General features: G+C 41.5%; 1 protein-coding gene across 10 annotated transcripts in view; it reads left to right on the forward strand.

Annotated features, from left to right (window-relative positions):
- dip2ca (disco-interacting protein 2 homolog Ca) overlaps window positions 1-23903 on the forward strand; it is a 149018-nt gene that overhangs the window by 52666 nt on the left and 72449 nt on the right. For 9 of the 10 annotated variants that reach the window (XM_072690605.1, XM_072690620.1, XM_072690613.1 and 6 more), the window contains exons 2-3: window positions 12963-13034; window positions 19939-20049. In XM_072690605.1, coding sequence (XP_072546706.1) covers window positions 12963-13034; window positions 19939-20049 — 183 coding nt within the window. The remainder of the gene's footprint in view (window positions 1-12962; window positions 13035-19938; window positions 20050-23903) is intronic. The other variant, XM_072690631.1, reaches the window with a different exon arrangement.

Raw genomic sequence — 23903 nt, forward strand, 5'->3', positions numbered from 1 at the left:
TCTGCATTAGCATGTGGTGTCATGTTGTTATCTCTGAGGTCTTCTTGTGGGGGTTGTAGGTGCTCAGTAAAGAGAACAGCTTTTCAGAAATTCAGAACAGCTCATTTCAAGGTTTTTTTAATTTTTTTTAAAGAAAGGAAATACTGAATACCCAGTACCCAGTATCAGCTAAAACGCAAGGTACTATTAACATGATTGGTATTAGGGGAATATGGTAATATGCCATTATAACAATAATAACAATGTATATATTATAACAATGTTATATATTGTCACTCTCACACAAAAACCATGACTCTCCAAATTTGGAGTTTTTAACTATCCTGATAGTCCTGATAGAAATACACTTGGACTTATCATTACCTTTTACTATATAGGTACTTTTTTGGAGATGTAAGGTTTTTGTGTGACAGCAGTGATATAAAGTACTAGGGTTGTACTGTACTGTACTGTATAACTGTAATACCATATACCACAATATTTAAAAGTGAGGGTGTTGCATCAGAATTATGATGTGTCTAATGAGTTAAATTTCTGTTCTGTGTCTATTTGGTACATGACCAGATAAGCTCATTCCCCCATGTGCATTCAAGGGAGTCACAGGGTGGTTGTGCTGTGGGAGCTCACTGATTGGTGATGTCACGTTTTGAAAACAGGTGGGAAAAAAACAATACCCACCATACTTGCGAGGTTAGCGAAGGGCTGAGTTTAATAAAAGGCACAGCAAGTAAACCAAGATGAACCGGTCTACTGAATGTACCTGAAGACAGTTAAAAACACTCCTAAGAGCATCCACTCTCAGGTATGAGGCTTTAGCTTCTGAACATGTGTGATTTGAACCCCTAGTTATCTGGAACACGGCCTGTGCTGTGGTGTTTAGCTTGCTAGCTAACCTATCTAAGGCTAGATAGCTCCAAACATGGCAGGACCGGTCTCACTTCTCCTTTCTGTCACTCGCTTTGGTGGCACAAGAGAAACCTACACAGTATTAGGCAGGTGGTTTTAATGTTATGGCTGACTGATTGGTTTATACATCATCAAATGTGAGTTTATAATATTGGTTGTGGTCTCTCTTTCTCTGTCTTTCTCTCACTCTCTGTCGACCTTTGCACTCCTTGTGTGAGCCGCCCAGGCCTGATTAAACCCACGTGGAAAACTCCTTCACACCAAACAGGAACCCAGTGACATCATATCATGATCATGTGTGTTTGGCTCCCGGCTCTGCAGCTCGGCTCGTTCCGACTGGATGTTAATCAGAGAAAAACAGAGAAAAAAAAAAATTGGAAAATAGGCATTTCCCTAGCTCTGGCCTCAGCTGGGTCCTGTAGTGTTGATCAATAAAGGAGCTTTGGGACGAACTCTAGCTGCACTGCTGCTCGGCTCCTGTCCCCAGGCTTGACGAAGCGCTGGCGTGGAAATATTCTGCCTGCTCGTAATCCCTCTTGGATAAATAAAGGGGAGTTTTTGCTCATGAGGCTGTGCTTTCCAGCCATGCAGATTCTTTCCACCACGGGCCGGAGTGACGAGGCAGAGGAGTGGCCTCCTGCTGCAGAGAGACTACTACACTACTGCAAGTAGTACCTGCAGCATGTAATTACACAAGGAGCAAAGGAGGAGTAAGAAAGAAAAGGAACAAAGAGAAAGATAGAAAAGAAGGACAGAAAGTAAGACTGGAAGAAATTAGAGAAAGTAAAATCACTTTATTTTTAGTAAGAGCTTCTATAATATATAGAGAGATTCTGGACTGTTTGATTTAGTTTAGTAGAAACTTTTCCTAAAATGACTGTTTTATAGTGTGGTCATAATCTTATAATCCAGCCTGACTCACCTCCCTGACCATTTAGCTCCCAGCATCTTTACAACACTGCAGACAAGTCACTTTCTGTGTGTGTGTGTGTGTGTGTGTGTATGGTGGTACACACTCTGGACTGATATCTGTTATTTTGGGTCGACTCCTGGTGTAAAATAACTGGTTTAAAGTGGGTGAATGTGCTATGATAGCTTCACAGTGCAGCGGTCTGAACACCATGGTTTAAACAAAGACTCAGAACTGGATTGGGATTAAAATAGCCGATACCCGATCCGTTAAAATATGCCTGGATCTGCCTTGATCCCGATCCACTGGGTTGAATTGGTGCATCCTTAATTAAAACTAAAGAAAAAAGACAAAAAACTAAATATGAAATCAGGGCTGGGCGATATGGTTCAAATATGTTATCACCATAATTAAAGACATTTTTACGATACACAGTATATATTACGATATTTTGACAATGTAGACAAACTACACCAGTAGAGGCAGATTTCAAAAACTTCTATCCAAATACTCTGCCATACATAGTACAGTATTTGTTAGTACAGTATTATACAGTATTTTAAGACTTGTTGCACTTCGCCCAATTAAACAGGACTAATTACACTCTCTGCAGTGAAATGTGCAGTTAGCCAGAGTGTTCTTTAAGCCCTGATAATAATATCCACGATACACTCAGAAAAACGTATTGTGTATCACGCTAACCAAATTGATTACGAAACGATAAAATATTGCCATACTGCCCACCCCCTGTAAAGAATGCAGAGAACAGGCGAACAAACAAAAGCCAAGAAGACAAAGACTAAAGAAGTGAGAGAAAGGGATTAGAACAAGCAAGATAAAGGAAGCAACAGAAATGGAAAGCAAAGAAAAGGGAGACGGGGATAGACTGAAAGAGAAAAGATGGGAGGTCCACACGAGAGGGAGAAAGACGTAGGAAGGAAAGTAAATAATTAAAAGAGTGAAGGGATGGATAAGAGATAGAAGAAAGAAGAAACAAGAGAAGTGAAGGGAGCTGAAGTACTTGCTCCACCCTGTCAGCTGCTGCTTGTTCACCGCTGCTGTTTGCTGCTGATCTATTGAGCTGCTTTTGGAGTAAAATCCTGATCTCTGTTTTCAGGTGCTTGACGAGAGAAGTTACCAAGGTCAAGCTGTAGTACTTTATTCATGTGTTTGTTTTTTAACAGGCAAAGTCCTTGTTATTGATTTTTCAGGTTAGTGGGGTCCAGATGGAAGCTCCTCCAGACACATGCGTGTATTGTAACCTGAGCTCGGCTCTCAGGCCTGTTTCAGGAGAAGCAGTGCTGAGCAGCAGGAGGACGAGGGCTGCAGGCAGAGGCTAACGTGGAGCTAAGTTCAGTATCAGAGCTGAATTCTGTTGCAGCATGGTGTTCAGCAGGCGCAAGCCGTTAATCAGTGTGTTTGTTGTAGAGCGGCCTGTAAATGTAACAGCAAACAAACACATACTCGCACTTGGCCAAGGCCACCAGATGTGTGTTCACATGGTACTCTACAATTAGCCGTGTCCATTGATTGTCTAGGAAAGCCAGATGAGTTTTGGAAACAAGTGCTGTGGACCGATGAGGTCAGAATAGAAGTCTTTGGCCTCAAGGTTTATTTGGAGATATGAAAGCAACAGCGTTTTGTGAAAAGAACACCGTGACATATGTGAAGCATAGGAGTGCATCTATCATGTTTTGGGATCGTGTTCCTGCCAGTGGCATTGGAAATACGAATGAATTCTACAAAATATCAGCAGATCCTGGATGCAAATGTCAAACCATCTGTTAAAAGACTAAAACCAAAAAGAGGATGGCTTCCACAGCCAGAGACTGACCCAAAATAAACCTCAAAACCAACATGGAGTAGCTGAGGAGACATAAACCGAAGCTTTTGGACTGACCCCCACAGTCTCCTGACCTAATAGACCTAATAGAAAACGTGTGAGTGGACCTTATACAAGCTGTGCTTTCAACACAGCCTAAGAATATCTCGGAACTGGAGGCCTTCTGTGAAGAAAAGTGGGGGGAAATCCAGTTCCAAGACATGAAGGATTTTAAGATGCGACAAAAAATGTTTACAAGCTGTGATTTCTGCCAAAGTGGGTGTTACCTGACTTTGGAAGAGGTCCACAGGCCATATTTTCTTTATGAAAGACAAAGTAGTAGTGCATGATTTGCTGAATGTTTTTTTGTTTGATTATCTACAGTTAAAGAAAGTGTGTCGTCTGGCCAAGAGTGTTCCTTGTTCATACTCTGTGCTGTCATTGTGTTTAAAGGTAGTAATGGGTGATATGACCTTCAATCAGTATCATGACAACTTAAACATTTTACCTATAATAGCTATAATAATAATAATAATAATAATAATAATAATAACTATAAGCTGCTTGAGTTGCTCAGTTGGCTCTTGGGTGCTTGAGTAAGGGGACAGTACATGAATACTCAATAAGGAAAGTGCTAATAGATTGTAAAATAAATGTATTAACAGAATACAAATAACTAAATAAAAAACTGATCAATAATAATAAGCAGCTTGCTACAGTAACCTCCTCTACTCTTCTGGAAAGGCTGCTGAGAAGGTTTTACATAACATGTTGGAACATTGCTGTGAGAATTTGATTGCATTCTACCATTTAAGATGATTAGTCCTGGATCACTGGCTCTAACCAAAGCATTGTATTGGGCGTGGTGACGTTAGGTTCACATGTGGCTGCTTCAGAGTGTCCGATTCTATTGGCAGGGATTTCCTGTGTATGCTAAGTTGGGTGCTCTTTAATGACTGGATATTTTTTGGTCATGTGGTGTAGTGGTCAGTACCTCAAGGCTTATAGACATTCTGGTCTGTAGTGTGATTTGTAGCTTCAAAAGAATGTTAAAAAGATTGTAAAGCAGCCAGCATGCTGCTTAATGCGCCCCATTCATTTCATCCTTTCAATATTTCAGTCTAATTGCAGAAGCCCAAACTGCAATTTTAAATAATACTGCAGTCATAATGCTAATATACAAATGATAATGCATCCAAGCTGAGTAGCCTCATGATTTCATCCAGAATCCTTTCAAACAGTGTACTTTCAAACAGGCTTTAGCGGCTTACAGCCTCATTCATAAGGCCAGCATTAGGTTTTCATTAGCTCCAATTAGGTGCCTCTTTTTCGTATGTGCCTCTATTCCTCAAACCAAGCACCAAACAGCAGCTTTTAAAAGATTAAACAGATAAGAAGAGGTAAAATTAGTCATGTGGGTTATGTTCAGCAATTTGTATGAATGCCTTTGCTGGTGTGCTGATTAGTGGGCTTTTAGCTAAATGAAACAATTTGGCTTACGATTGGCTCACACTCACATATTGTCCTTCTTCGGAGAACAGGATGTCCTGCCCAGCTGCTTACCGTGGCGGAGTAGAGATTTTACGACAGCATGGGGTCATCACTATTCCAGAACCTGGGGGCACTGACCCCTCTTAAATCTGTCAAAGAGAAACGAAGAAGAGCTTCCAGAGCGCTGGTTCAAACCTACTGCAGGAGCCGTTTAACAAGATTCATAAATCAAATCTACATAGAGATACACTATATGGACAAAAGTATTGAGACACCTGCTTTTGTTGGAGTAACTGTCTCTACTGTCCGGGAAAGGCATTCTACTAGATCTTGCTGTAGAGCGTTGCTGTGCGAATTTGATTGCTTCAGAGACAAGAGCGTTGGTGAAGTAAGGATGTTGGATGATCACGACCCCACCTCACCCCCAACTTCCCAACTCATCCCATATGTATTGGATGGAGAACACAGTTCCAGTGCTCCACAGCTCAATGCTGGGGGCTTCATACCCTTCTAGCAAATGGGTTCATGTTTGTCTGCTCCAGAAAGTCCTACAGTGCTTCTGTACAGGGACTAGACAAGCTGTCTGTGTCAGCAATGGGTGCAACTTAAAGTAGCTGAATACATTCATTAGAAGGGGTGTCCACAAACATTTGGACATATAGTGTTTTTTTTGGTTATTATGTTAAAGAGCAATTATTATGATTGTAGAATAAGGTGTGAAGGCATACAGTGTCACTGGTTTGAAATTGGTTGTTTTAATGAATCGTAAACACACCTTTTTCATGGCACTCACCTTTTGCTGTAGTGGTGGTGATGGAAACCTGGGTTTTGGTGACTACAACACACATTTAGCCAATTTATTTACCGTGCAAACCCACCAGTGAACCTACATATAGGATACGCATTATTACAAAAGTGGAATATGGGTAACAAACTATGTTCTATTTGTCAAAAATGTCCCTGTCGGATGCTCTAGTTACAGGCTAAGAGTTAGCCACACTAAGTACAAGCTAACACGCTAGCAGAGACCGAAGCCTGGTCTCATATGACTGGAAAGAACTGCCCAGCGGCATTGCAAAGATGGCAGCCGAGTGAACAGACTTGCCTGTAAGGACTTCAACGCTAGTCCTAATACAATACAGTACACTACAATACATACGATACATCCCTGATAAAGAAAAGAGTAAAGGAAGTCATTATAAACATTATAGCTGTCTGAGCGCACTGGAAACCTCCAATACCCCATTTTTTAAAATTAATTCTTCAATAAATGAAATGATCTGATGGTGGAATTAAACAAATCCATGCAGTAGCTGGTGTGCACAGAGAGGGCGGGAACCAGTTGCGTGTTCATCTGACTGTATTCTTCTAACCAACATATCAGAAAATGTCTTAAAAACACTGTACTTTACTTGCTGCTCTGTCTGTGTTTATTTGTGTCTGTTTCAATGTGACGTGGTGTGTTACAGTCAAAAACATTTGTCTCTTAACTGCTAAGATAAATATTTTGAAGCAATTTTCATGGTTGCCCAAGACTTTTGTGCAGGATTTTGTTCCCAAATCCGCAACATGTCTGAGTGTTTGCTTTGCTGTAATCGAAGGCTTATAATCTTTGTTTACATTAGCTAGAGCTGGGCTTTGTTAGAAGTCTAATCCTTTCATAGGATTTCATGTGAACGTTATAGCTGTCTTAGTCCATATGCAACATTACATAGACGTTTGGAACCAGTGGGGCCAGAAGACGACAGAAAAGATTAAGGCTGCAACAAGAGCAGCGCACGTTATCTGCTCAAACCCACACTTTGTGATGCTGAATCTGCGCATCTGTTTTACATGTTGTTAGACTTAGTCTTTCCTTTGTGAGAAAGCCTCCGTATGCTGTGCTGAGGTTCCTTTTCACCAGCACCTTGTGCAGATGTGAGCCATCTAGGGATTTACCTTATGCTGTTGAGCAGAGCACATCTGGCCTTGTATACAGCATGGGTTTTAACCCCTTAAACAGCCTTTGGCACGCTGGCGTGTCGAAAGTGTTCTTTTCTTAAAGAATAGCCCCACCAGGTTGTACAGAAGTCCCTGTAGTTACTGAGTAATACACCTTAAGCCTTTTTGCATTAAGAGATTAAGGTCTATATAGAATGGCTATTGTCAAGCACCTACAGATACTACTCGTATCACAATACAGTGAGTTATGATTCACTATATTGTGATTATTTTTAACCAGATTTTAAGAAAACTGTCATATTATGAAAAACACAATCATATACATAAAAATCAAAGTAAAAGAAGTTTACTTCTTATCCAATCTGAACTAAAGACGAGGTTTAAACAACAAAAAATGAGCCACTGTCTGCCACCAATCTGCCAATTGCATGTAAACGATTACTTGAAAACGGATACTGTGTTTTTAAGACTTTGAAGTTCTCCAATTTATTAAACTGCTAGATAGTGAAGTGTGACATCCACCCTCTTCAGATTTTATTCTAGCCAACACCATTCTAGCCAACACTCTTCATTGCAGTGATATATCTGCAATAAGTGATATGAGGCTTATGTGTAGCTTCTCGCCCTTGGAAACTCATTTCATGAAGCTTCTCATGTTAAGGTAATGTGCTGATGTTGCTTCCAGACTCAGTTTGGAGCCCTGTTGCAAGTTTGTGTGGTCTACTACTTTGTGACTGAGCTGTTGTTGCTCTTAGACCTTTCCAGGTTTCATTAATAGTACTTACAGTTGACCAGGGCAGATCTAGTAGGATGGAACTTTCCAAATTTTGTGGCAAAGTGGAAATCTTATGACAGCTCCACTGTTTGAGGTCACTGAGCTCTTCAGTATTACCCATTCTACTTCCAGTGTTTGTCAGTAGACCTGCCTAGTACCTGCCTCCTTTGAGAACTCACTGGTCATTCCATCTACAGAAGTTTGAAGCCTTGGTGTAGTCATGGATGATCAGTTATTGTTCTCAAGCCATGTTGCAAACGTAACTCGGTCATGCAGAATTCATCTGGAGAATTCAACTCTTCCTCTCTAGAGCGTCGCCCAGGTGCTCGTTCAGTCTCTCATCACTTCAAGACTTGACTACTGCAAATCTCTTCTGGCTGGTCTCCCTCTGCGCATCATCATGCACTCTTCACTGGCTTCCTGTAGCTGCCTGCATCAGATTCAAAACCCTGACACTGGCCTACAAAGCCAAAAATAGACCAGCCTCTCCGTACTTCATGGCAATGGTCAAAAGCCGATCCGCAACAAGAGCCCTTCGAGCTTCACGTATGGCTCGGCTCGACCCGCCATCCCTCAAAATCCATGGAAGACAAGCGTCCAGGCTTTTTTCTGTCTTGGCACCAAAGTGGTGAAACGAACTTCCCCTGGGTGTCTTAGAGGTATCTTTGAATTTTTAGTCTATTCAAACTAGCTGAGGTTATTTTTGAGTAAATAGTGAAGCACTTTTGTAAGTCGCTCTGGATAAGAGCATCTGCTAAATGCCTTTAATATAAATGTAGTACACCTGTTAGCAATAGGTATGCTTGAAACAGCTGAACGTAGTAAGTAGAAGGGGTGTCTAATTTGAAACTTGAATTTTAGTCTAACTAAAATGCTATCAGCCAGAATGATAGTTATAGTTTTCCTTATTAGTATTTTATCAGTATCAGTAATCAGTAAGATTAATATCGATCAGACCCTAGTATCTCTGAGGGCTGTTCTAGAATGACAACCTCAACAACAAAAGTGTAATATACTGAAGTAAGATGAAATTCTTAGCTTAAAATATAGAAGAGGAAGATTGATTTTAGCCGCATTGCTTTTGAACCTCTGGAATATGGCCGCCTCTGAAACTCCAGCACATTCCACGGAGCCGCCGCTTTCTCCTCCCTTTACAAGCAGAGTGCGGCGTGCATTTCAATTCACTCTGTGCTACCGAGGTGTCAAAATTTACGAGGACGAGTGAGGGAGAGGAGAGACCGACTGATAGAGAGGGAGGGAGAGAGGAAGGAGGGGGTGAACAGAGATGCTGGTTCTCCTTCGTGGAGCAGGAGACGCTACACAAGTGAGGGACTTTTGATTGGCGGCGTGTGGGTGTGAGGAAATGAATCATCCAGTCTTTTTTTAAAAACCTCTTCGTCTTCTCCTCTCTCATCCTCAGTCCCCACAAACCTGATTCATCTCCATCCCCGTCCTCTTTCTGCAGCCGTGACGCTTAAAGAACGACATTACACTGAGAGGGATGGAGCAGAGTGGGGAGAGCGAGTCTTTACTGCTTACCAACTAAGAAACTCCTGAGGGATCAAACGAGGCCCCCTTACTGGATTTCTTCAAAGAGTTCCTCAAGAGCCGTGCAGGTTGTCGGTTAAAGGACTAGTTCAGTGAAGAATCCAATTTTCTATATAGTTGATCTGCCAAGACGTGTTTGGTGCTTGTTTGGTTTTGCGCTGGAGCTAGGAGGCGAATTTAGCTAGTAAGTTGTGGAAGCCTATGGACACAAATTAGCATTGGGTGAATTGCTTTGCTAAGTCATCATACACTTGATTCAGAGCGTGCCAAATTCAGGAGTGGTCTGACATACCCTGGCTTGTGTAGTTTTTGATTGTGTCTATTAACATCTACAAATTGTATGCTGCAGAGTGGAGACTATGCTTGTTTTTAGCTGTGCAAGTTCAGCTACTTTTTACTGCTACATTTTTATAGATAACAAAATGTCAAGCAGTGTTAAAAACCACCCAAGCAAGTCTGAAAATCTGTTGATTTCAGCTTGCAGTCAGTTTTTATAATATATACAATAAAACACTTTTCATACAAATCAAATTGAAATTCAAAGTGTTTTAAAAGTGACAAAGCGTCAAAGCAACACTATGGAAAACTTGCATTTCTTGCTCCTAGCCCCCCCTTACAGCAAGAAAGTGTACCACCACTAAAGTGAGCCAACACTAAAGGACACATTTTTCTGTATGAGCTGAGAGATACACACCCTGAAAAGCACTGAAAGCAAAAAAAGCATGTGGACCGATGTGGTACAGTAGTATTCCCAGATATTTCACAGTTTTACACAGTTCTCGCAAGCACTATCCTGCCCGATTCTGCAAAGTTACATAGTGCAGTTAACAGTGTGCCAAGCCGGTGTGGCAGTATGACAGTAGTGCTTTTCTCCGTATTCTAAGCCAGTGGAGCATCACAGTGATTTTGAAGCTCTTCTTTTCAGATAAAAAGATTACATAATGTTTCTTTAAAATAGGTGTAAAAACAAGAATTTACAACTAAAAAGACAGATTGATAGTAAAATAAGAAATAATAAGACAATTGTACAAACACTATATTGTCAATCAATAATCCAATAAATAGCAATTACAATTACTAATGAAAGACCATGTAGACCATACTTAGTCTTGTTTAATTGTAAGCAGATGTTGAATATAAGTCACTGTACTCAATATAGGAGGGTATTTGAAGAGTAGTTTCAATCACTGCTACTGATGCATATTTGTCTGTGTCAAAATATTGCAATAAATAAATATTATGATATAATTTTACTATATCAGCCACCCCTAGTTATTTGTGACGTATGCCTTGATTACTTGTTATGTATCTCATGGCTCCAAAACTGAAGAAATAAACACAGCACACCAAACATGCCTTGACTGATCGACTGTATTTGGAACAAGTGATAAAAATGAACTAATAGATTTTTTTGCTGAACTGTACTTTAAATAGCGGTACCCTGGGCAGGGAGAAAGAAGAGACTCTGCCTTCTTCGTCTTTAGATGCTTGCTGTTTGTCACCCCCCAAGACTGTGCATGCTTTGTCTGTTCTGCACCAGATCCTCTCCTAATTTCCAGGCAAATGAGAAGGCCTTCGTGGCTAATGCTTGGTGACAGGAGTCACAGAGGAAGCCCTGTTGCATTAATCATTACAGATCGTGCTGCGTTCTCTCACACGATTTCTTCTTCCTGAAAGATGCCACACATTCAGGCGTCCAAACCAGAGCCTCACTGACGTGCAGCCCCTCACCACCTTGTCTTCAGCTCAGGAATAGTTTGACCAAAAATCAGACCTGCACATTTTTTCCCATACCCAATGTTTTTAGTTCTGCTCTGAAGGCTAATGTAGCTAACAAGCAATTCCTCACAAATTAACACCGTACAGAATGCCTTTCTAAATCACCACACAGGTGTCTCAATTCTCACATAGTTGTTAAGTGATTATTTTGTATCCATTATATTCATATTAAGTAATTTAATAAAGACATTAATCATATCATGGTGTTTTCCATTATGCAACACATGTTCAGTGCATTAAAATAAAACTCCTTTTAGGTTTTTAAGGCCTCTAAAAGGCCATATACACAGACTAGGTCCACTAGTAAAAATGTTTTTTTTTTAGTATTTAACAGTTTGTTATTCATTTATGTTTGTTGCAGGATATTGCAAAATATGGCACTTTTAATAGTATTTAACTAATTGAAAAGCCTTTGTCGGCAGAATAATCGTTTCTTCAAATATGCAGCACAACTGAGAAAAGATTTATACACCTTTTTGGCACTAAAAAATTAAATGGGTGGTAAGATTTGATGATCCTGTTTACAAGTGAAGTTATGCCCTTATAAAAGCTGTGAACCAAATACCATATTGCCCAACTCTACATGAGCATTAACCAAGCTTATAACCCTTATACTACTACTACTACTACTACTACTAATAAATAATAAATAGTTAATAGTAGTAATAATAGTTAGAGGTAATAATTACAGTACCCCACCTCCCCATGTATAATACTACTGTGGTTGTTAGTGTGTTGGCAAGTGGTTGATGTAGTTGGTTAGATATTACTAGTATTTGTATCATTGTGGCATAAGCAGGGTGCACTAAGTTTTGCATAAAAAAATATGTAAATTTCTTTTTGCTATTTTGCTATATCATTGAAAACAATGTGCCATTATCAAAAAGCTGTATACAAGCCCAAATTGCACACCCAGCCTGAACAGTCTAGAATTGGAACGGTGTCAACATCTCAAAAAACGGTGGATGAGTTATGCAGCAAAAACCTGGCAGAAAAAAATAAGAATAAGCAGAAGACGATGACTAGAAAACTGCATGTCCTGATGGAAACACTGAATGATCGCACAGCTTAGGCAGTTCCCATATCCAGGCAGTTGCAAGGCTGTTGCTATGTGGTAAACTGGGTGAAACTGTTTTTGCTAAGTGGTTGCTATGGTGTTGCTACGTGGGTGTTTTGGTATTTCAGGTGATTTCTTTGGTGTTGCTAGCTGGTTGCTGTGGTGTTGCTAAGTGGTTGCTATGGCATCACAGCTCCCAAGTAGTTGCTATGGCTATGGTTTCCCAGGTGATTGCTATGGTATACCAGGTGATTGGGGTGTTTTACTAATTACTAATTATGTAAAGCTGCTTTGTGACAACAACAGTTGTAAAAAGCGCTATACAAATAAATTTAACTTGACTTGGTTGCTTTGGTGTTGCTAAGTGGTTGCTAAGGTATCCCAGGTGGTTGCTACAGTATTGAGAAATGGTTGATAGATGGTGGCTATGGTATCCCAGGTGGTTGCTATGGTGTTGCTAAGAGCTTGCTTTGCAATGCGCAACCATAAATATAAATCAGATAACAATGTAGCAGTGCATTGCTTTGATGTCTGAAGCAAAAATTAGACATCAAACACATCTCAGATCTCTGACTACATCTGGGGAGGGGGAAGTTGTGTAAGTTGGATTTTTTGCAGAGATGTTTTTTTTTCCGGTGTTGTAGTTTGACACATTTTCACAGCTGAACTGAACGCTGACGTACTCAGTGCCTTTTGTTCTGATTTTGGCTTTTTCTCTCTTCCGCTTTTGCAGGTGACATCACACAGAAAGGCTATGAGAAGAAGAGGGCAAAACTACTCGGAGCTTATCTTCCACAGCCTCCAGGTACATTTCTTGGTGCTGCTCACAGCTTGGCCTCCCTCTGCTGGGACGCGAGAGCTTATCTCAGCCAGGAGAATGGTGCGCCCAGAGAGTTAAGCAGCGATAGCGATCTGAGCGAGGGAGAGAGACAGAGAGAGGGAGACACGTCTTGCACAGCAGATGGTGTCTCCTCCTCGCCTCTTCCTCCTCCTCCTCCTCCAGGAGCCCGCTGAAAAGCTGCTTTGGGCGTACGTTTTCTCCAGAGCGGGGAGTCAGGGCAATTCCTCACAGGTATCTTCTGCTCAGCTCCTCAAAGGGTTATTTCCACCACATTGTCTCCTTTCTCTTGGATTCTTTTTGTCAAACGATACTGTAATTGCCTAGTTTTTCTCGTAGCCCTTTCAAAGCCTCATTAGGAAAGCTGAGCATTCCATAACCTTATCCAGCCGTGGAGCTAATGGAGCTCTCTGCGCATTGCTCCCTGGCCCCCGCTTGCTCTGAGCTGATAAGAGAGTGTCTGCACTTGAATTAAGACTTCTTCATAAGCTTGACTTCAGGGCTTCATAAAGGGTACTCAGAAAGCCCTCCTTGCTTTAACATGGGTTTGGACTGTTATAATCTTCTGGAGCTTTACTTTTTTGTTCTGCTGCACTAAATAAGGAGCTCTCTCCATGAAAAAAGCCTTGTGTGAAATATATTTTAAAGGGTGAATAACAAAATCAATCACATGTTTTTAAGATGATGATCAGCACACAATCAACCAGGTGTGTTCAAACTTTTGACCCTATACCTTGTAAACTTATCAGCTTTCGGTCAAACTCTCATTTAATGAATGATGAATATGACATTCACATGAATCCGGTGGATTTGATGAGTTTTTCATTTTGAGAAGGTGAGGTGGGTTCAGCTGCCAGCAGAGAATTCAGAAGGAGCATCTCCTCATTTCCCCCCAAACACAGCAGCACAGCAGCAACTCATGGGCATGTTTTTTTCTCAAATCAGGATAAATGTTAAATGGAAAAATGTTAATATATTAACCATTGTTGTTGTTTTTATTAGTGTTCTTATTTGCATTTTTTCAACTTTGTTTTGTAAGCAAAGGTTTTTAATCATAAGCTCAGAAATGTAGTAATTGTTAATTAATTAATTAATTAATTCCTCAGCAATAACCTCTGTACCTTATAGTATCCCAAAATACACCAGAATGTTATATTTGCACTGCATTAGTCCACAGGAATTATTTCTAAAAATGCATCAGGGTTGTTTAGATATTTTAATAAACTTTTGACACTCAGGGAAAGTTTTTCTGGCTCTTCCATGAAGGACATGTGTAGGTCATGGACATGCAGGTATTGCTGCACAGTAGAACAGTGCACCACCCCTCCAGAGTCTGCTAAATCTCCTTTAAGGTGTTTTTCAGTCAAACAATGGTTGTGATTTGCCTTTCTAGCGATCATATAATCAGTTTTCTCAGAAAGGTTTCTGGAATCTCTAGACCTCAACTTGACCTCCAGCATTCCTGTTAACTGCCATTTGTTAATTACATTATAAACTGAGGAAACAGCTTCCTGAAAATGCTCTGCTATCTTCTTATAGGCTTCTCCTGCTTTGTGGGCATCAATTATTTAAATTTTTTAGAGGAGCTGCTGGTTGCTGAGTAATGAGGCAAGGTTTGAGTAGTAACACTGTACAAAACAAAAATAATGCACTAATCTCCCTTCAAATGTCTGTCTAATCTCACTTTCTCTCTATATATTAACAGAAATTTTGACCAGGGCTGCCCAGACTTTTGCATGTTGCTGTAATTCATCTCAGTAGCACAACTGTCTTGTTCTATTTTGCTGCTCACTGTCGACCAGAGAAGGAAGAGTTCCTCTTTTGAGTCTTGGTTCCTCTCAAGGTTTCTTCCTCTCGCTCTGAGGGACTTGCCACTGTTGCCTCTGGCTTTCTCAATAGGGATTTGGACTGGGATCTCTGTAAAGCTGCTTTGTGACAATGTCAGTTGTTAAAAGCTCTACAAATTTGACTTGACTTGATAATAGCAAAAAGAGCCTGTTTAAGAAGTCAATGAATCTTTATATGTGGACTTTGGGCAAAAAAATAGAATTCATTTAGATCCTTTAAAACAGGTGGTTAGTAAGTAAGCACAACCTTTTCCATAAAACATGTAAAACCATCAATATGTGTGCAAATCTCTGCCCTGCCAGCCCTTGGAGGCTGACCACCTCTTGTCCTCAAACTGCGAGATGCCATTAGTCGGAACGTAATGGGAACAGGCCGCCGCCATTAGCATGGAGAGATCCTCTGCAAAGTAATTGCTCGTTTCATCTCTGGAGCCTGTGTCACTGTCCGTGGCCGTCCGAAGAAAAACGGCCCATTTTGTGTGTGCGTGTGTGTGTGTGTGTGTGTGTGTGTGTGTATTGGAAGAGACTATTTCATCCTTTCCAGTGTGTACTGAAGTCCTTGGGGTTTTATTTTTAACTGGTGATTTGACATTTCAAGGCTTTTTTCCCTACCCGAGCCGAGCGACTGTACACCGCGACTGCATTGTTGATGAGAGCAGCGTTTGTCGCCATAGCAACAGGCAGCCAGCATGTCCTCTGTCTGGTTGTGAGTAAAATATGACATCATGGCTGCAGCTCAGTGTGCCTGTGCTACAAGGATGGACAACAGTTTGATTCCCGGATCGCTCTGGGCTCCGTACCAGGTCCGCCAGCGAAGATTTAATAAGACCCACTTCAGTTCGGACGCGACCGACATTACTTGTTAGCATGATAAAGACGAGACACGTGAGACTGATCGGTCTCCCTTTGTTTTTAAGCCTGGGTGGGACACAAGATAGAGACTGCCCCCCCCCCTTTCCACACCCCCCTCCTGCCAACACAGACCATGCCTCAGTAGTCTCTTTCCAAAGAGGATGAATACAGTCGACTTGCATTTTTTAAGACTTTAAATGCTTTAAATGCATCCACTTACCCATGCAGAGCTGGGGCTGCTTCTGCAGGGCACTTTGGGTAATTGCCGGGGCAAAAAAACGTTAATTCAATCAGACGTGATTGGTGGAAATGGCCCTCACTAGGAGAGTAGAGCCTTAATTGCCCCTGTGATTTTGATCCAAACCTGTACATAGCCCAATAACATTGTGCTGGTGAACCTGAAACTGACTAGCCAGGCAAAGGTCTGCCTGAACTGGGGCTGAGTAATATTTTGTGACTGCAGATTGATACATTCAAATACCACTAATAATCAGAGTATTATAAACCATATTTGTATATTTACCAATAAAAATGTTCTGTACCTGACTGTAACCTGATTAAGTTTTGTTTCAAAAGTTCAAAATTCAATCTGAACCCAAGTGCAGTCTGAGTCTTGACAGAATTCAGGTTGGATCTGATTGCAACCAGTTGGAAGTCCAGATCCAGAACAAAATTCTGTCTGATCCAAACTGTATCTTGACAGCATTCTGTCTGGATTTGACTATCCCAACAAAGATCTGATTACACCCAACTGTAGTTTGACAAAATTCAATCTGAACCCGACTGTAGTTCTGCTTGACAGATTTTGTCTGGATCCATTTGCAGCCTTACATGCCTTTCATCTAAACCTGACTGTAGTCAAAAGCTTTGTCTGGATCCTACTGTTGTCTGGTGGAATTCTGTCTAAACCTGACTGTAGTCTGACAGAGTTCTGTCTGGACTTTATTATCCCAACAAAGATCTGACCACACCCGACTGTAGTTTGACAAAATTCACTCTGAACGCCTCTGTAGTCTGATAAAGTTCTGGTTGAACATGACTGTAGTCTGACAGAATTCTGTCCGGACTCGACTATGGACTGACGAAGCTTTGTCTTAACCTGACTGTAGTCAAAACGTTTGTCTGGATCCTACCGTTGCCTGCTGGAATTCTGTCTAAACTCAACGGTAGTCTGGCAAAATTAGGCCTAAACCCAACTGTACTATGACTAAATCTGCCTATACCCAACTGTAGTCCAACAAAAGTCTGTCTGGGATAATTTGTAATCTGACAACGCTCCGTCCAAACCCAGTTATAACCTGACAAAGCTAACCTGACTGTAACCTGGCAAAATTCTGTCTGAACCGATTGTAGCTTAATAGAATTGTCTGAATCCGACTGTAGTCCGACAAAGCTCTGTCTGAATCCGACTGCAGTCTGACAAAGCTCTGTCTGAATCCGACTGTAGCTCAATAGAATTGTCTGAATCCGGCTGTAGTCTGACAAAGCTCTGTCTGAATCCAACTGTAGCTCAATAGAATTGTCTGAATCCGGCTGTAGTCTGACAAAGCTCTGTCTGAATCCGACTGTAGCTCAATAGAATTGTCTGAATCCGACTGTAGTCTGACAAAGCTCTGTCTGAATCCGACTGTAGCTCAATAGAATTGTCTGAATCCGACTGTAGTCTGACAAAGCTCTGTCTGAACCCACTGTAGCTCAATAGAATTGTGGAAATATGGCTGTAGTCTAATAAAATGCTTTTTGAAACTGTCTGAATCCAGCTAGTCCTGCAGAGGTCTGCTGAACCTGTAGCCTGTATACATTTCTGCCGGACCTGACTGCAGTGTGACAAAGTTTAATCTAAACCTGACTGCAGTCCAATAAAGTCTGTCTGACCCTGACTATAGCCTGATAAAATTCTGTCTGGACCAAACTGTAGCCTTAATAAAACTCCACATTCCTAACTATAGCACATTTTAAATGACCTTGTAGCAACAAGATCCGCCTTGATGTAATTAAATGAACAGCCTAATCAAGATTTCAAAAAGGTTTAACTAAAGCAGACTAACTGTAAACTTAAATGAGAAACTTAGACGTGACCCAAGCTCAAAAGATATTCGAAAATGATGTCCGAGCCTCACCAAACCCAATACGTAGTGTGCCTCCATCCAGTTTAAACAGTTACTTTAAGGGGTCAGGTCAGGTCAGATGCAGAAGCATAGGTCTTTTGGCTGGGCATCGTCATAGTAAGGCTTGCTACTTGGACCCATCCCCTTCTAGCTCCCTGTCAAGTGCACTGCACATCCATGCATCATCCAGGCTGGTTCCACTCTCTCACCTTTGTGCCTGAGTGAATAAATCTTAGGGCTTGGACACTGCGAGATGAAATTGATTTCTGGCTCAGGAGCAGCTGGGCAGGAGCGCACGTGTCCCTCAGCCTGGGGGATGCCAGACAACAAGACAACAACATTTGCACAGCAGCCCAGAAGCACAACACAGCAGTGCAGCGTCATAATGTATTAAAACCCATCGATAGTTACAGCCCAGGTGTGCAGTAAGTAAGGACATTTCCGTTCAGTTTCTTTTGCCTCCAGGCCCGGCACAAGTCTTTACTTTGATATTGAATATTTGCTGATTTGTGTGTTTTTATGTAGATAGTACTGCTGCAGATTGCTCACTTGGGCATGTAGACGGAAGTTTGCAAAGCCAGCCCTATTTAGGTCGGCTATATTGGGCTGCTGATTGCTGTCTAGAATGCTATAGAAAGGTTTCCCACAGTCACATACAATGAAACCAAGCTGTGAGGGGGAAGACTGAGTGGGAGCTTTCCACTGAGTCATGTAACATGCTGCCACAGAAGATTGCAATGGCATTGGACAACTCTACACGCTTGGAGGAGAATAGTAACTGCCAGTTGTGTAACGTCAGCTAACAGACGATCGCGTTGGGTGGCACTGTGCTGAGTAATGGGAGGGCTCCATCCAACCTTCCCACAGAGAGCCAGGCCAGTTGTGTCTCTCGGGCCCTTGGATAGTGCAGTGTACGTGCAGTATATATATATATATATATATGTATATCTCCCTCACTGCATTACGTATCACTTGATAGAATTCACTAACTACATTGACTACAAAACAAACAAACTAGTTCTTAAAGCAAGGAACTAGATCTCTGTTGTAAAATGTTGGCGGTTCCTTTAGTGGGCCCTGAGCTTGTTGTGGGTTAAAAATCAGAGTTGTTGTGCTCAGAGTGGCTCAGCGGTCTAATGCCCTGGGGGTCACAAATTCGAATCCTGAGTCATGCTGCTTTGCCATCAGCAGCTGGCTGTGCTCTCGCTGGGTGGGTAGATGGTGCACTCTTAAGCGGGGGACCCCGTGCTTTCCTCAGAACATGTTGGATGCCCAGCATGCAACATGTCACACCAGTGGTAGTTTGAAAAGAGGTGATGGTTGTCTTCGCATGTGTCAGAGGAGACGTGTTAAGTCCTTACCCTCCTAGTGTCGGATGTTGCTAGTTCTAAGGGGACCTACCAACGGGTGGGTTATTTCTCTGTACCAAATTGGGAGAAAGAGGGAAACAAATGAATGAAAATATGCTCTGATCAGGTTTCTCTTGCTGGAACATCACAGCACTGCATCACAGCAGCTCCCTGGATCCATCGAGCCTGCCCACAGCTCTATATACCTACACTGAAAGCCTTAAAGCAGGTTATCTACGCTCTGCCTCTGCAGCAGTTATAGCTACCCACAACAGAGTGAGAGAGAGTGAAAGAGAGAGAGAGAGGAAGAAGGAGAGGCAGTGACCGAGCTAGGGACAAAGAGATACATAGAAGAGAGAGGGCGTGAGAAATAGAAAAGAAGGAATCAAGAAAAGAGCAAGAGGAAAAGAGGTCGCAGGAGATCGGGAATGCAAATGGAAATAGCCGAGGCAGGTGCGCAGGAGTTGAAGGCTGTAGCAGAAAGGGGTGGGGGGGGGTTAAAAGCAGAAAACACCCCAAGCGGGGTGTGTATGAGTGAGGGAGAGAGAGGACGAGAGCGGTAGATGCAGAGATGTGCGAGGTGAATAAGTAATAAAAGCAGGCCTGCAGTGCTTCCTGCTTCTTGCTAGGTTGCATAATCGCCCCTTTCTCTCTCTCTCCCTCTTTCTCCATCTCTCTCTCTATCTCCCTCTGTCTTTCCCTGTTTGTCCTTCAGGGCTGGAAGCATCCATGGCACACGAACGCCGACCGCCCATGGGCCCCTCCTCCGCCTCCCGATACCACCGCAGACGCTCCTCTGGCACCCGGGACGAACGCTACAGATCAGGTGAGTCTGCAGCAGCGCCCCCTACAGGCAGCACACAGCAGCCATGTTACAGCATCACCTACTGTGTTGTATAATGAGCTCATTCTCATAGCATGACAATCAACACAACAGAATGCCTTTGTTTCATTAAGTCATATAAATGAACCGTCAGTGTGACTTGAATACAATCAGAGAGATGATTTAGCAACCAGAGGGTTTATCTTAGTTCTGCGTTCTTACATTAAGAAGTACTCACAGCTACTGTCTCTGAAGTAAAGGGAATAATTCAGGGGACAAATAAAGTATCTGATGCACAATGATCGAATGATTGCATTCTTTAGTCTTATTATTGGATAAAGGAGACTGATGGAGCTAAGAGGGGATGCCCCAGTCCAGGTTTTTGCCCCTGATCTTAGCTGATTACTTTAATTTTGAGTATTAACTAATACTGATATGATTGAATCTGATCTGATCATTATGTTTTTCTAGATAATATAATAGATCATTTTTCTGGGACACTTGCTCATTCATTGTTTCTTTAGAAACAGTATCAAGAGTATTACAAATGTGTTTACCCTGCTTTTGTTGGAGTAATTACAATTAGTGACAAGAGAGTTAGTCAGGTCAGGATGCTGGATGATCACCACACCACCTCATCCTGAGCTCTCCAACTCATCACATGTCATCACATCACATCACAACTCATATGTGGTTTCGTTGCCTACTCTTTTGTCTGACTGACCTTTCTCGTCGCACACTCATTGTTTACAATCTACTCATTGTCTCTGCAATCTACTAGATCATATCTGGAAGCACATAATGAATGAAGCTTAAGTTATATAGTCGCTGTCACGCAAAGATCTTCTATCTCCAAAATGACAACTTTACAAACTGCAGACTGGGTTTCAGTCTTGGTCATGGAATTCCACTACCCTTTAGACCAAGCCTGGACCAGAAGGATGCTGTCAAAACATCCTCTGGTTTGGTGAATTTAGCAAGTTAGCTTACTTGCCAAAATATACTTAAATATTATAACTATACTGAATTATATGCTCACAAGAGTGGAGTGCTGCACACTAAGTAAAAATCTGTTAAGAACTGGTGTGGTTCACATGGCTTATTTGACTTACACATAGCCACGCAACTGACCTAGCAGCTAGCAAACTGGTTTACTCGTCATAAACAGTAAAAATATCAACATCAAAAAATAGTTATACCGTCTAATTATGTCTGCTTACTGACTGCATAGCACAGATTGTGAGTCCTACCTAACTCGACAAAGTACAAAGCCCCGCCCCTCCAGTCAAATCAGCAGCACTACTGACTGAGGACTTCTGAAAGTTATCAAAAAGCTAGTGAGGCAGGGCCCTTGGCTAGTGAGGCTGGCTCCCTACGGCCAGGACTAAGAACCACTGCTTCTACAGAGCCTGTATTTGTAGTTTCTCCTGCTTGTAGTCTGGAGGCTGTGTGTTAATATTATGACTTGCTTATCTGAGGGCCCCGCTCGATTGGCGTGCAGCTAACCTCCTCCCTCAGAGCAAATATATGGCAATTGATGTGTCAGCAAACCCAACTTTCTGATTGGATCTTTGTTTGAAGTATCTCATGGCCTAGGAGTGCTTTGTGCTTTATCTGCACGACAGAAATATGATGTACTGGTGTGTGTGTGTGTGTGTGTGACGGTGAGATTAGTCTGTAAGGAGCTGGAGGTGTTCGGCAAGCGGATTGATTCAGACTTCTGATAACTTGTGTCTGCCAGTTTTCCCTGTTTCTTTCATTGTGCCATTTCTGATGGAAAGTCACTTCTCATACAGATAGCATCATTTATTTTGTGCTTTAACATGCATATGACTCAGTGTTTACTGTGCATTGCTTTCCAACAACTACATTGCTTTACATAAAGCTGCAATGTTCAACATTTACAATTTGTAGTGTTGTTAAAAGTACATCTGCTGGAAAGATCAAATGAGTCACTAACTAGGATGTGTCACTGTAACGTCTGTTGTTGTTTCAGGAGCCCCTTTGAAAAGCCCTGTTCTGTGCAGTGCAGCATAATAAGACAAATGAAGTTTGCTGTCATTGACCCATATTTACATATTACACTAAAAAGAGTACAGATGTAATTGAGGCTCCAGTCAAAATCTGCTTTAAGCATTTTTTGTAGTGCTACTAAAAATACTTTTGAGTTTGTAAGCAGCAGTAAAGCAGCGCCAGGCAGCGTGTGTCCATTCCTCCACACAAATCTGGCCAACCGCAGTAAAATTGTGGCTGGCCCAGCAGTGGCCCACCCTCTTTACTGATTTTCTGTCCGACTGTGGGCAGCTTTAACTAGAATCTCTTGAGATTTTTTTTGCTCTGTTCTTTAAACAGGCCTCTTTAGCTTTGGCAGGGTGATTGGGGTCATTATCCGATTTCTGGAAGCAGACTACGTTTAAGAATCAGTCTGACTTTAGCACCACCCTGCTCCTCTCGTTCTGCCCAGATGACCCTCAGTGAAAGAGATTCAGCCTGCACTATCTATACAGCAGGATATGTGCCCTTACTTACTATATTCTGTTCTTGTCAAAGCATAGACTACAGTATTCATTAGTGTTGGCCAATGCTAAAACATTCTTCCACTGGTGGTGGTGTTATATATATATAATATTTCAATATTTAGATCAAGATTCAGTTATGTTTTCAATAACAAAATAAACCCCAGATATCACATATCCTAAATGTATAAGCATTTTCAGTAGAGGAAAGCTCAGTTACTTCAGGGCATGGGTGTGCAAAGCAGCCAGATGCCTAATTGTAATCACTGAAAGACAGTAAATGAGAAACTAGATTAGAAAATATTCATTTTTTGAGACTGTATTGAAGGCACTGCAGTCTTATTTTCTACATGGTCAAATTTGTAAAGTAATTTATTTTATTTACCTGTATTATCAGGTTTGTAGAAGGAATTGGACATGTGTGCTTTTAAAGGTGCCATATGTTTTCCTTGATTTTGTGTCAACCGTGTCGTTTCTGTTTGTGCCAGTTGTAATGTTGGTAAATCTGTTCAGACACTCACAGAATTAATAGAGGATCCAAGGAGTTGTACTATAGTTAGACCAAGTTAAAACCATGATGTTTAAAAAGAGATTCACAGGATCAAAAACAGGTCATAGACAAAAGAAACAAATGCCAAGGACTAACTCTCGGTATGCCACAGAACAGTGGCAGTACCTCACACTGAACACTAGAAATAGACATGATTAGATACAGGGAAGTATATTAGAAACATGTGTGAAGATTGAAACTCTGCTGAGGTTGATCATGGGAAAAATCAGGATTTGGATGACTGTGAGCATGATGTGAGGTTCCGGGGAATTATGAGAGTGTCCAGGTGGCATGTAAATGTGTACATGGAAATGAGTTTCTTTGCAGTCAGTGTGTGAGCCAAAATGTCTTAATTGCTAATTGTAGGACAAATGTTAAAGTAAAGCAAACAATCAGTCGTCAGTTACTTAGGGACACTAGTAAAATATGTATCAATAATCCACTTCTCATATTCAGTTACACTTTGGGTATCACTTTATTTAAATGGTCCGTTGAAGATGCCTTATAGATGCTCACCTGACATTCAGCTAACATTCAACTGGACTGGACTGGACTGTAAACCCTACACCTAACCCTTACTTTAATCTTACTCTTGAATCAACCCTAAAACCTAATCTTAACCATAAGGCTAACCCTAACTATAAAAGAGTCAGTTGAATCTTAGTTGAATGTCAGGTGAGCATCTATGAGGCCAAATTGGATTGATTTGTGATCGAGTCTGATGGCAAGGTTGTGCTGATATTGTGGATATTTTAATATCTAGAATTTTTAGATGTGAAGCACTTTATGGA

The sequence above is a fragment of the Salminus brasiliensis genome, chromosome 1, assembly GCF_030463535.1.
Source record: "Salminus brasiliensis chromosome 1, fSalBra1.hap2, whole genome shotgun sequence".
Lineage (NCBI taxonomy): Eukaryota > Metazoa > Chordata > Actinopteri > Characiformes > Bryconidae > Salminus > Salminus brasiliensis.